General features: G+C 44.8%; 1 protein-coding gene across 1 annotated transcript in view; it reads left to right on the top strand.

Annotated features, from left to right (window-relative positions):
• LOC147451422 (P-loop containing nucleoside triphosphate hydrolases superfamily protein) overlaps window positions 1–13,750 on the top strand; it is a 47,767-nt gene that overhangs the window by 16,101 nt on the left and 17,916 nt on the right. Inside the window, exons 2-12 of the mRNA XM_086520331.1 lie at window positions 7,655–7,900; window positions 7,973–8,101; window positions 8,765–8,865; window positions 8,976–9,090; window positions 9,299–9,430; window positions 9,518–9,583; window positions 9,667–9,873; window positions 11,337–11,432; window positions 11,803–11,949; window positions 12,925–13,007; window positions 13,092–13,129. Of these exons, the coding sequence (XP_086376457.1) occupies window positions 7,655–7,900; window positions 7,973–8,101; window positions 8,765–8,865; window positions 8,976–9,090; window positions 9,299–9,430; window positions 9,518–9,583; window positions 9,667–9,873; window positions 11,337–11,432; window positions 11,803–11,949; window positions 12,925–13,007; window positions 13,092–13,129 (1,360 nt within the window). The remainder of the gene's footprint in view (window positions 1–7,654; window positions 7,901–7,972; window positions 8,102–8,764; window positions 8,866–8,975; window positions 9,091–9,298; window positions 9,431–9,517; window positions 9,584–9,666; window positions 9,874–11,336; window positions 11,433–11,802; window positions 11,950–12,924; window positions 13,008–13,091; window positions 13,130–13,750) is intronic.

Genomic DNA, 13,750 nt, shown 5'->3' with positions numbered 1-13,750 from the left:
GCATACCAAAGCAAATGCCTTCTGCCCGGAAGGGTCCCCTCCCTGCCGTCATTGCCCTGATATGAAAGATCACTACAATACGGATTGCCCTAGAATTCGTGCATCCATGGCTTCGAACCCAAGTCAAAGCCAAACTGAGTTTGCCTTTCCCAAGCTCAATTTGATAGCAGTTAGCACTGTTTCTCAGCCGCCCCCTTCTACCCACGTGGTTACCCCTCAAAATAAGCCGCAGGAGTTGGCAGAGGAGCCATCGGGCGTCCTCACCCGGGCCCAGAGAGCCGCTCTCGGTCTTACCATTCCATCAAGTTCAACTCCCCCACACATTCTCACACCAGTGAATACCCTGCCTGCAGCTGTTAACAAGCAATCCCCCAGTGCTATGAAAGAATCCAAATCTTTGCTCTCAGATATTGATGAAGCTTTCTTGGAAGCAATTTCCGATGTATAGAAGATCAAAGTACCAAAGGAACAACAACAGGTAGAAAAAGCGAAGCATACAGCAGAGACAGTCTTGAAGAACACTTTCCAACAAATGTCCCTCCATGACATGCTGCGGCTAGATGCGAGTTTCAGAAGTGACACCCTTGCAGTGATTCAGTCACTTTACCCTGGAGCAGGTCCTAGTGGTGGGCACCTCCCAGTGCGACCGTCAGAGTCCTATATGATATCCAATCCTGCTGCTCCACTCACTAATTATAGAAGCCCTCGCCTGACAGTGTCCGTTTTAGGTCGGCAATTCTCAGGAGTGATAGTGGATGGTGGATCTGGCATCAACTTGATGCCCGAGTTCAATATGTTAGCTCTAGGTCTACAGCATACTCGCCCTGCTCCCTTCACAGTTACATTGGCCGACCTGCGGACAGTCTACCCAGTGGGCATAGTGGACAATGTGCCTCTGCAGGTACAAGACTTTACTTTTAACTTGGATTTTGTGGTGGTTCGTCTTCCCCAGGTTGAGGGCGGATTTCCCTTGCTTATTGGAAGACCATGGCTGCGACACACTAAAGCACTCCACGATTGGGGAAATGATGCAATGTGGATACATACTTCTGGCTCCTCGATGCAACCCACGCTCTTAGAAGGTGGTATGGATCCCGTGGTGCAGCAAGTTTCTTTGTCAATGGAAACCAAACCTGAACAAGAACAGCCTATTACACCTGAAGGGTCAGATGAAGATCTGCTCGAGTGGTTGGAGGCTACAAAATCTATGCCTTGTTATGGAGTCTCTATTCACTCTTCGCCTGAAGGAACACCCTCTTCAAATGATTCCACAGTAACTAAATCTAATGTGCCACCTGAGCCTATGAAGAAGCATAGTAGCAGTAAGAAACCTCCTCTACATGAGTTCACCCCCCCTAAAACATCAACCCTTTTGGCGTCTGCTTCTCCGACTAGAAGAAAGCTCTCCTCTGTGTCTAGCAAACTCCCTTCTCAAAGCCCGTCCTACAAGATGAATTCCAAGATCTTGATAGCTGTATTGCTCCTGATAGCTGGGTGCTCTTTGTTTGCCACTATCTACCCTCTCCCCCTCGCCCTACCCTCCCCCTGACCCCCTGGCCCTAGTCCCTCACCCTCCCTTCCCCCTCTTCCCCTCGCCCTCGCCCTCGCCCTACCCTCCCCCTCACCCCCTCGCCCTAGTCCCTCCCTCGCCCTACCCTCCCCCTCTCCTCCTCGCCCTAGTCCCTCCCTCGCCCCCTACCCTCGCCCTACCCTCCCCCTCTCCCCCTCGCCCTCCCTCCCCCTCTCCCCCTCGCCCTCGTCCTACCCTCCCCCTCGCCTAGTCCCCATCACTACCCTCGCCCTCGCCCTAAGTCCCTCCCCCTCACCCCCTCGCCCTAGTCCCTCCCCCTTGCCCCCTCGCCCCTAGTCCCTCACCCTCCCTTCCCCCTCTCGCCCTCGCCCTACCCTCCCCCTTAAGCCCTCGCCCCCCTCACCTTCCCCTTGCCCCTACCCTCCCCCTTAAGCCCTCGCCCCTACCCACCCCCTTAAGCCCTTGCCCCCCTCACCTTCCCCTCGCCCCTACCCTCCCCCTCACTCCTCTCGCCCCTACCCACCCCCTAACTCCCCCTCGCCCCTACCCTCCCCTCACCCCTCGCCCCTACCCACCCCACCCCCTCTCGCCCCTACCCACCCCCTTAAGCCCTCGCCCCTACCCACCCCTTAAGCCCTCACCCCTACCCTCCCCCTCCTTCCCCCTCGCCCCTACCCATCCCACCCCCTCTCGCCCCTACCCACCCTCTCCCTTCCCCTCGCCCCTACCCACCCTCTCTCGTCCCCTCGTCCCTAGCCAGCCCCCCTAGCCCTCCCCACCCCCTCAACCTCAGCATATTTTTTGGGCTATGGTCATCAACCTTTCAAGCTTATGGTCATCCCTCCTTGCAGTGTTACGCAAGCTTATGGTCATCCCTCCTTTCGAGAAGAGTGTGGCAAAATTATCTGCAAGCATGGACGAGGTCATTTTTCTCTCACTATGGTTATCAATAATAAAGATGCGTTGGATCCAAACCGAGCATATCTCTTTGCTATGGAGCTTTATTCTGTTTAGCCAATTGGATTCTTGGATTATGCAATCATATTGAGTCCCGCCTATCCAAAGGCTTAAAACATTTGCAAGCAGTACAGTGTGTCTAAACTCCACTTTTGGGCCTAGAACCTGCTTCAAGAAATATGTGCAGATGCAGTACCTAAGGGTTTTCTTTCACAGTTTTTTCAGTATTTCCTCTCACCGAGACGGTGAGCGGTCTTATGGCGGGCAACCTGCTATAGTGTCACTTTCAGAGGACACAATTAGTACAATTGGTCTAGGCTGTTTCACATTGGACGGACCCTCTGGGCTAGGAGTGACACGTGGCAGTGGCAAGGTACCGACGGTGGTCTAGTGGACATCGTGGCCAGGTCACCACATGGCTGACATTTATGAGCCATTGGTGGCCCTTTATGGTGTTACATATGAGTAGTAGCGGTTGGTCATCGGGATCAGCTTCTTCACCTTTGGTCCAGCATCGTTCTGGAGCGTAGGGAGTCTATACACAGAGCACGTGTTCACCATCCCTGCACATCTGAGCCTCGACACCCCATTTGTACCTGTGAGTCCTGGGCTGGAGTTGAGTGCGCTGCCACGCCAGAGTCTGTATCGGTGCTTTGAGATAGTCGAGTCACTTGTTGTGGTCTACTCTACTGCTGCTGTTGTGTCTATGTGAGCTAGGGTGTGTCTATTGTTTCCTGTTTTCAGCCTGTTTTGAGTGAGATTGTCACGCACATTGCACTGAGGACCACCCACTGTAGAGAGCACGACACATTATCCGCGCTACAATCACCGCGGTAACTCCTCAAGAAGAGGCACCTCCGGGGCTGATTTGATGCACCTTGGATCCTTCTCGATGTGGGATTGCGGATGGCCGTCAAGGGGCTGATTTGCACTCCCGAGATGAGAGGAATGAAGGGCTGAAAATGTAGATCTCGACGATGCCGATGATGAACAGCAATGGAGCACTCGATGCCGGCGAGGGAATGTCCGAGGTGAGGGCTCAATGGGCTGCCGAAGTACCGGATCGCAACGGGAAACGGGCGTAGGTAGTGTTCGAGACGATCCGTCGCGAGAGGATGGGCTGAAACTGAACACGCTGGCCTGATCTGCAGATATCTGCTGGCGCTAGGGCTGGAAGCAAGAAATGCTGGCTGTTTTGCTGCTGTCCAGAAAACGTCAGGGCTGAATGGGAGAAAATGCTGGCTTATTTGCTACTTGCTGATGGCGATGGCTACACATTCGAAAACACTGCCTGATTGGAAGTCCAAAAACGCCAGGCTATTTGCTCTCCACTTGCGCTTCTTCACTTGCCTCAAAAGGCCAGGCTCATGCTGCTTAAGTATCGGTTATTATCTGGGTCGGGCAAACTGTCCACCAATTCCAACAAATAAATCATTAAAATGATTTATAAAAAATAGGTCAAGGGCGGTCCAAACTTGGGTGCAACTGTCGCACATTCGCCCACCTGGGAATCCGACGACGCGGGGAATGGCTCGTTGGATTCCTTTAACCTAAAACTACATGCTCGTCATGCCAGATGCCCACCGTTGTGTAACAACACCTGTCAAAACGTGTGTACAAACCATTGATGCAAGAGGGTTCCAAAATTGGAAAACCTAATCCAATGGACTTGTCCGGATATGCAGGTCCTGCGAGCAGGCTCACAAAATTGCCAGTACTAATCCTCTTAGGATTCTAGACATCCCTATCTAGGAAGAAGGGAAAAATTGGCTCTGGAAGTCGATGAAGCATGTCCACGTGGCACACAGAGCCATGTGCATGTGACATCCCCTCCTGCTTAAGGTGAGGTACAGGTACCGAACTCCATGCACACCATAAGATGGCCTCCGATGAAGTTCCTGCTAGATGATGTCCTCCACCGCGACTTTTGATAGGCTCCCTTGGTTGATGTGGAAATGTCCAAAAGACAAGGATGGTGATGACGCATCTACTCATAAACAATGGACTGCCTCTTGGATCAACAATGCCCTTGTTGGTTATTCCCGGTCAACAATAACCTTTGCTGCCCCAACTCGGATGGTGTGAACCAAACTGCAAACCGGATGGATGCTCATAGAGCGAATGGGTGGATACGCAAACAACGATGTCCACGAAGACCGGCCAGTCCGATCGACGTGGGGAATGGCTCGTTAGATTCCTTTAACCTAAAACTACATGCTCATCTTGCGAGATGCCCACCATAGTGTAACAACACGTGTTAAAACGTGTGTACAAACCATTTATGCAAGAGGGTTTCAAAATTGGAAAACCTAATCCAATGGACTTGTTCGGACATGGAGGCCCTGTGAATAGGCTCACAAAATTGCCGGTACTAATCCTCCTAGGATTCTAGACATCCCTATCTAGGAAGAAGGGGAAAACTGGGTCTGGAAGTCGATGAAGCATGTCCACGTGGCGCACAGAGCCATGTGCACGTGACATTGCAACATTTTGTTTGATTTGTTAGAGATCAACAAGATCTGGATTTGATGGCTAAGTGAATGTGAACTAAATGTTGTTCTAGTGCATCAAGATGTCTATTTGGATGAGATGACTGGATACTTGTGTGAGTGCATCAAGAGTTCCGGGAGGATGAGATGGCTACAAAGTGATCTGGGTGCATCAAGAGTTCTGGATGGAATAAGATGGCTAGATTGAATGATTGAAACACACTGTTGAGTGTAAACTAAGTGTGTGATTTGTGAATTGCATGCTATTTGGATGTATAGCTTGTGGAGATGGTCATGGGCATGGTTTGCTTGATTGAAATGTGAAAAGAAGGGATATGAATCTGATAGTAACAAGATTTAGGAGATCAAGACATCTGTCTGATGTGATTGCTAAATGGTTACAATGATCATGATTTGTATTTGAGACCTCAACGGAAATGTGATTGATCAGTGATTGATGTCTTTGTGACAGTGCTGGATTGGTGGAGTCTGGGGCATGGGTACTCATAGAATCAGTGTCTACCAAAGAAAATTTCTGTCCTTTGGCTGTTTTGCAAGCGTAATAGAGGGCAGTAAATTCAAGAGGGGGAAATGTCATAAAGTGATGATGGGGCGTGCCCAATTGGCAGAGAAACGGCCGAATGGACAAGAGGAACTGAGACTTGAAGAATTGAACCTAGATAGTATGGCCAAGGGGCCTAAACTGAAGGGGTTAGGATTTTTAAATAAACCTAAGCGTGCCCAACATATGGAGCATCGGCTGAGGGGCCTAAAACCTTAGAAGTCAAAAGCTTGAACTCTGGGTTGTACTTCCGTAAATGGTGCTGACATGATAATGTGGCAGGCTGTACGGATTTCTGTGTTTTGCGTTGGCAAATTTTGGGGGTTTTCATGTGGAGCTTTTGAGAGTAGATGCTGTGCTTTTAATATGATGCTTTTGGGGTTCTACTTTTGGGCATCCCTTGTAAGTTTAAAAGTGCCTAGAGGGCTACTCTTTTGGAGAGCATGTGGACGTAGAGTCTCGGAGAGAGTTGGACCCTTGGGAGTGTACTTTGCGAGGAGCAACAAGAAAGAAATACTGAAAGGGGCACCGGTCTTTGGGGCCTGTGTCACAAAACGGGCACCACGTGTCAATAGAAAAGAACAGACTGAACAGACTTTTAGCACTTCAATAACAACTGAAACTGAAAGAGAGAGAGAGAGCACACGCGACACGGAGCGGCATAATTCCACCCCAGAGAGTATTGGCCCCAAACCTTGGCGCCCCTTTCGGTATTTCTTTACATTTCATCAACACAGTACAAGCCGGTACTCCACGCTCTGCACCTTCTCCCAGAAGAGTGCCAAAGAATGAGCCCTAGCCTCATATTTAAAGGCCCTTGGTCATTAAAAGCAATTATAGTGAAAAGCTTCAAACTTAAAAGCCAAAAGCAGGTGCTCAAAAGTTGCCAGCGTAAATCACGGAAATCCATACAACTGCCACGTAAGCAGTCAGTGCAAAACGCGAAAATCCGTACAGTCTGCCACGTCATCATGTCAGTGCAAAATTTGGGTTTTCCGTACAATTGCCACGTCATCAGACCAGTGTAGATTGCGGAGATCTGTATAGTTGCTGCCACGCCATCAACTCCACGCAAATCCTTTTGTGTGTGTGTGGGTCTTGCTTTATTTATATGCCTTTATGTCAATTGGGCCCCATTGGACGGGGTCCCATAAGTTGGTAGGACTTCTTTTTCTGCTGTTGCTTGTTCTTCTTAGGGTTTAGGCCCCTCGGCCGTGATCTAAAGGTTGGCTCTGTTCTTCACTGACTTGTCACGTCAACAGCTCCACACAAATCCTTCTGTGTGTGTGGGGGTCTTGCTTTATTTATATGCCTTTATGTCACTTGGGCCCCATCGGACAAGGTCCCAGAAGTTGGTAGGACTTCTTTTTCTGCTGTTGCTTGTTCTTCTTAGGGTTTAGGCCCCTCGGCCGTGATGTGAAGGTTGGCTCTGTTCTTCACTGACTTGTCATGTCAACAGTTTGTGACAGGCTGTTCGTCTTGGCTTGGAACTCCGCCGTGTCGACTCTCCTTCTCTATTTAAGTTCAATGATTTTGCCTTTTCTGTCCTTGTGTTGCTATTGAGTTCTCGCTTTGAGTGTCCAAGCCGGTAACACCAAACTTTGATCCCTAGGTTTAGCAGAAGCTTGTTTGCGTCACGTATGCGCATGTGACACGTCCATGCATTAGCCGGGTTGTAGAGCTTGCCGCATTGACGCATTATTTTGTTGGTCTTTGGTGTGTGTAGCTCTTCACTATGCTTTGTGGTTGCACAGGGCTGACACATGCTCTTAGGACCTTGCTGACAGGGTTTATGTTTGCATGCATGGTTGTGTCTGTAGTTAGGTGTAGGTCCACTTCTAATTAGGTCTAAATTCCATATACGTTTCTCACCTTGCAAAGTTAATGATGATTGTCTGTAATAACCCATCAACTAGGAAGTAGCTTAAATTTGACTTCTGCACTTGCATCATAGGCCCTTGTTTGATGAGATTTCGATTAAAACTTTACATGTTGGTACAAGTCAACAGATTTCAAGTAGGAGGTCAATCAATACATCAAAGCTTAAAATTCATGTGGTCCCTATTAATGATATTTTGCTGCAAGTGTGCGTGATTATATTTAGGTGTGATGCAGGAAGGTAAAGATGTTGTTGCTCGAGCACGAACAGGGTCTGGCAAAACACTTGCATATTTGTTGCCCTTGCTTCAAAAATGTGTGGTTTATCACAAGGGTACAATGGTTGGGCCATCTGCTATGGTTTTAGTTCCCACCCGGGAATTGTGCCAGCAGGTGCATTCAGAGTTATCATCACTGCTGGAACATTGTGGAGGATCATGGAAAGCAGTACAGCTGACTAGTGGCATGTCTCAGTCATCTCTGGTAAGGTTTAGAAGAAGTCCTTGATTTTCCCTTGCATTATGTTTTCCCGTCTTAATTTTGGTCTCTTGGCAGAGATCAGTATTGTCTGCAGGCCCTGACATTATTATTTCTACACCAGCTTGTGTGGCCATATGCATTACAGAAAAGTTCCTTCGAGCATCCACTCTGCAAGAAAATTTGTCGACGTTGGTGCTAGATGAGGTAGTCCTATCCTTTTTTGTATGTGGTTGGGTGATTCTTATGAAACATGTTGATACTTAAGCCACTTTTTGGGAAGTGAAGAACCCATGCATGTAGGAATCCGATAGGAATTAGATTTCTACAGGTAAACTTGGAAATGTAAAGAAGCCTCTCTAACCTTAGGCAACACCAGTACGCACAGAGCATCTGAATGAAAGAGTATAGCAATAATAATGCTGAAGCTGTTAAAAACAGGGCAAGACACTAAACATTGTAGAGAGCATTCACAAACTTCTTGCAAACCTTTTGCTAATGGATAATAAGAGGCCCTTAGTTGTGTTGAACACATTGTTTAGAATGGACTCATGGTATTCTCTAGTCACAGATGTCCCCTTCTCTTGGATTAAAGCGTGTTTTTGGCATTAAGCGCCAAATGTATAGATGTTGGGCTGTCATTCATAATGCATGCTGTCTCTAAATGGGCTCGGGTTTTTATTACTTCAATCACTTTTCACACAAACCCTTCAAGCAGGCATGGTAGTTGTGAGGGCTTTGTTTAGGATTTGATAAGGTTTCACTGTTGAATCAATATGAATAGGCCTAGCAGATTTGGTAGTGTCAGCTGAGTTTACAAATTAGTCAACTTGCTTGTAGATTGAGCCAAATTTGGTTGTTTGATTGTAGGCAGATCTTCTTCTTTCTTATGGCTATGAAGATGACATTCGAAGTCTTGCACCACATGTACCACGAAAATGTCAGTGTCTTCTGATGTCGGCTACCTCAAGGTGTGCTATTGCTTTGTCAACAATCTCGTTTTTCCGATAATAGTTTCTGTAGCAAGCTTACTTAAGGCAAGGAAGTCATAACACTAAGATGTGGTCTGGAATGTTGGCAGTGCAGATGTGGAGAAGCTTAAAAAACTCGTCTTGCATAATCCAGTGATTTTGACCCTCACAGAAGTAGAGGGCACGGGGGATGAGATCATACCAGATTCAGTGCAACAATTTTTGGTTAGTAAGCCAGCATATGGCTTCAACAGATTATGTGCTTAAATTAGGCCATTGTGTAACCGTTTCTCTGCTGTTGAGGGTCGTCATGTCTTTCCTAAGTAGTGTTGAACATCCACTGTTTAGCAAAGGTTGCCTTACAAGCATTATGGAATTTTCTTTTAGGAGGAGGGACAGTGTGCTAATGTTGCAAATCTGGCATGTTCCACAGATTTTATGTAAAGCTGAAGACAAGCTGCTTAACATTCTAGCTTTGCTGCATCTTGAACTTGTTCAAAAGAAGGTTCTCATTTTTGTCAATACCATTGATACAGGATTTCGACTAAAACTTTTCCTCGAGCAGGTTAGTGTCTTAAACACTAGTAAGTCTCAAAAGTTCTGTTCAATAGTGAGCTGATGCTCCAAAAATGTTCTTTTCACAATGACACAGTTTGGTGTGAGGTCAGCAGTCTTGAACGCGCAGCTGCCACAGAATTCTAGACTGCACATTTTACAGGTTTGCAATGCCGATGTTATTATCATAGTTTGGAAAAGTGTCACAGTCATAGAATTTACAGGGATTGTTCTTGACTACATCAGGAGTTTAATCTTGGGCTGTTTGACTACCTAATTGCTACGGATGATGGCAACGACACCAAGGAGAAAGTTAAGGAAACTGATAAGCCTGGTAAAGGCATGAAAAATGGTGGCTCCAAGCCTGTTGGAAAGAAGAAAACTGGAAAGCAGCTTATGGTTGACTCTGAGTTTGGTGTGGTTCGTGGCATTGATTTTAAAAATGTGCGAACGGTAAGTTGTTCGAAGAATCTTTGAATTTTAGATGACTATGATTGCATTTCATCAGATGCTCAGAGGTTGATAGTAGAATGAAAGATCTTTGCATTTTCGCAAAAATGTTCTTGATTGTAATGCCTCAAATTGTTTGCATTGATTATTCTTCTACGTGTAAGAAGAATAAACTGCTGTACATAGGTTATCACTAGAGGAGTAGGGTACTGCCAAACTCTCAGTATTGTGCTCAAGACGAGACCTCATGAGTTGTGGAGCAATTCTGGAGAGCCCCAAGTTCTACATGCCTTTTGTGGTGATTGATGCCTTTTCCTGGATATAAAAAATGCTCTCGGGCACTGATAACATGAGCAGGCTGTTGTCTAGGCTATGCATGATGAAAGTGATGATCTTATTCTTCCTGTTTGGACAAGCAGTGAAGTTAACGTTGCATGCTGTAAAGTTTTCAACATTGTATACTTTGGCTATGTTTTGCCTTTGCTAGGTTGGTAGGTAGTAGTTTCTCATTTAATCTTTTGCTTACATTAGGATTGAAGAATTTGTTCTTTTGTCTTTTGTAATGTGTTGTGGTGTGGAGTCTGAATTCTAGAATTAAGTCTTTGCGCTGTCTTATCCATGATGTGATTGTTGAAGTTTCGTTTTGTTTCGTTTCAAAGTCTCAGTCAAGTAAGCTTCACTAATTTGTTTTGTGTAAGCCTTTTCTAACAGTATTGCCAAGTAAATAATTTTATCTATTTTTTGTTTAGAAACAAATAAGGTGGTTTAGTTTTTTTTCTTTCTCCATTTTCTTGTGTGCCTTTGTTTCATGCTTTTGTATTTTGTGGGTGTTATAGTCTCTCTTACAACCCAGAAGTTCAGCCTTTTCTGACCTTATAAAGGTACATCTATTAAAGGGAAATCACCAAACTACTCTGAAATATGCGGAATTTTCCTAAATATTCCTGAAATATTAAATAATTTCCAAAATACCCTCGTACTATTTTTTGATGAAATATACTTCAATTTTTTGATAGTTTATTCTTTTTGACAATAGGGATCTCTCTTTATTTGTCCTAACAAACTTCTTTGCCACTAAATCACAATTAGAGGCATTTGTGTCTACAAATACTGAATTGTTTCATCTTGAGATCCCACAATATTATATAAAATCTTAGTTCTATCATCTTCTATCTATAGGGGTATTTGGGGGAATTTCAGAAAAAGTTAAGGGCATTTTGAGATTATTTTTGCAAAATATGAGGATCTTTTGGGAAATTTTGATTTGAAACTTGAGGGGCATTTTGGGAATGTCACAAATTTGAAAGGTATTTTGGTAATTTTCCTGTATTAAAAATGTGTAAAACATTACTGTGTAAAATATTGTACCCCTCTGTCATCTCTTTGATGGTGCTTTACTGATCTTTAGTGTTGTTGATTTAAGAATTTCTCTTGTGCTGACTTTTGTTTCTATGTTTGGGCTTCAGGTTATAAACTTTGACATGCCCAGAACTCCTTCAAATTATGTACATAGAATTGGAAGGACAGGTCGTGCCCGATCCACAGGTGCATCCATCTCCCTCGTAAGTATTTTCTAGTTTTTATGTTGGTTTGTAATGTAGACCATTCTGGTGGGGGCCTTGTTCTGGGAGTTTCCTTTGCAAAACATATTTATAGTGAGACTGCACCTCGTCATAGCTGTAAATTTTGCTCACCGCCAGCCATGCTATTCGTTGTCGTTCGTTGGCTCCTCTGTACCACTTTTGCTGTAAATGTAGCATGCTGCTTATCCATATGTATGAACCATAATGTACCAATTTATTTCACTATTACATGTTAGCGGGAAGAGATCTAAACTTTTACTACCAGCTCCAAAGGTGCTATTGTGATACTAAGATTTACAGAGACCTTTGGGCTTAAAGAAATTTAGTCAATGCTTTAATGCATTTCCAGGTTTCTACAGAGGATGAGGAGAATTTTACAAAGATAAAAGATATAATATCTGGAAGCAGCAGCGGTGATGATAAAAAGGCAACACACATTGTACCATTTCCGCTCCTTACCAAGGAAGCCACAGAATCTTTGAGATACAGAGCTGAGGTATATCTGTGTCGTCAGTTAAAGTAGTGATAACAGCAGGGTCATCCTTGGCCAACTTTTACTCTTATTTGTTCGTAGATTCTCTTAAGTTTCCGACGATTAGGCCAATTTTTCATTGGTTCATTTTTTTTCCGAAATCTATAATGGAAAATGTATATTGGTAGTCAATTGCATATGAACTGACAATCACATTTTTTAATAATCCCATTGGTCGTTCGATGTGTCCATCTGTCAATTGCAATTTTATCCTTGTTTTCCTAATTGCTGGTCTTCAACAACTCACCCAATGTTATGATACATTGAATAGGTGTTGACATGATTGACTGTAGGTTATTCATATCTAAAGTTTGCTTTGCCCGATTGAGTTTTGTGGACTTGCATACCAATGATGTTTCTTCGTTATTGCCGAAGTATGAGGGTAAGTTCTTGATTGTTTAGGCTTTCGACAAGCTTGACCGCTTCGATCTCCAAGATCCAGACAAAGAGGAACATGCTTGATTCCATCCCAAAGAATCTAAATTGTCCTTGGGAAGATCTCATGCTAGAAATAGGAGAGAGGCATCTTGATGAGCTTTCTGTTTAAAATGTCATCTCTTGGAATGCGTTGATTATAGAATATGCCCAACATGGCTATAACAAGGACGCTTTGGGCTCATTGCTCCTCTTACCTCTACTACGACATCTTATTCAACCTAACTAGAGTAGGCTGTTACTGCGGCGGGGTCCTTAAATATTGTGTTCTTGTCGAGCCAATGAAGCTGCGTCTTTTAACTGAGCTGGATTCAAGTGTCTCAAAAAAGCAAGCTACTGCTGCTCCACGAATGGGCACCCCAACTATGTTTCAGACTTAAATTGTTTTTCTTTAGATGGTCAATAGTGATAGATCAGTTTTCTACCAGTAAAATTCAGAGAGTCATTGCTGCTTTAATGGTTTGTAGATCAAACTGTCTCTAATTTTTGGCTTCTCGTGAAAAGGATGTTGCCAGGGGGGTGACAAAAGTTGCAATTAAGGAAGCCAGGGCAAAGGAGCTGCGGTTGGAGATTTTGAATTCTGAAAAGTGAGGCTAATGATAATAATAATCTTATACTCTCTTGTTTTTTTCAGGAATTGTTTTAAGAGGGTTATGTTTTTTTTTTGGCAGGTTGAAAGCCCACTTCGAAGATCATCCTACTGATTTAGGTGGGTTTTCATTGTCCAAGGTAGAAGATATAATATCTGATCTGTCTCAAAACTTACGTATGAATATTAATAATTGATATGATAATAGGCTCTTAGGAATCTAAGTGTACATAGTGATGCATTTGTGAGCAAGTTGGCTGTGGGAAGTGGAACAATTGAGATTAAAATAATCTCGCTGGCCCCTAGGGCTATTTATTGCCGGTGGCTGTTTTGCTTTGTTATGGTGGTTTTAACACCTTGAGCTGGGGCTACCCTGTCTTGGGCAAATTGCTGGTAGGTGGGTGAGTACCTGCGGGCCTTGTGCCCCGGGCACTATTGGACACCTCTTTGTTGAAGGGGATCTACGGTCCCAGATTATTGATGATTCTGGAATGTCATATTCTTTTGGTGGTGATGATGGTAAGTTTTTTTTGGGGTGGGGGGGAGGGGAGGTGCTGGGGACAAAGGATCAGAGGGCCTGGGATTCTTGGCCTTCCTGTTTCAAAGCAAAATGCTTCTCAATGTGCAAGTGCACATGATTTATTCACACCTAGTTCACAATACTAAAGATGCAATGCACACAATGATTACGCTCGGGTCCCCTTTTATGGTCAATTAAAGTTCACACCTAGCTCACAATAC

The sequence above is a fragment of the Adiantum capillus-veneris genome, chromosome 9 (genome assembly GCF_014529385.1).
Source record: "Adiantum capillus-veneris isolate H3 chromosome 9, ASM1452938v2, whole genome shotgun sequence".
NCBI classification, from domain to species: domain Eukaryota; kingdom Viridiplantae; phylum Streptophyta; class Polypodiopsida; order Polypodiales; family Pteridaceae; genus Adiantum; species Adiantum capillus-veneris.
Note: the sequence above shows the minus strand (reverse complement) of the source record. Positions and strands in the feature narration are given on the sequence as shown.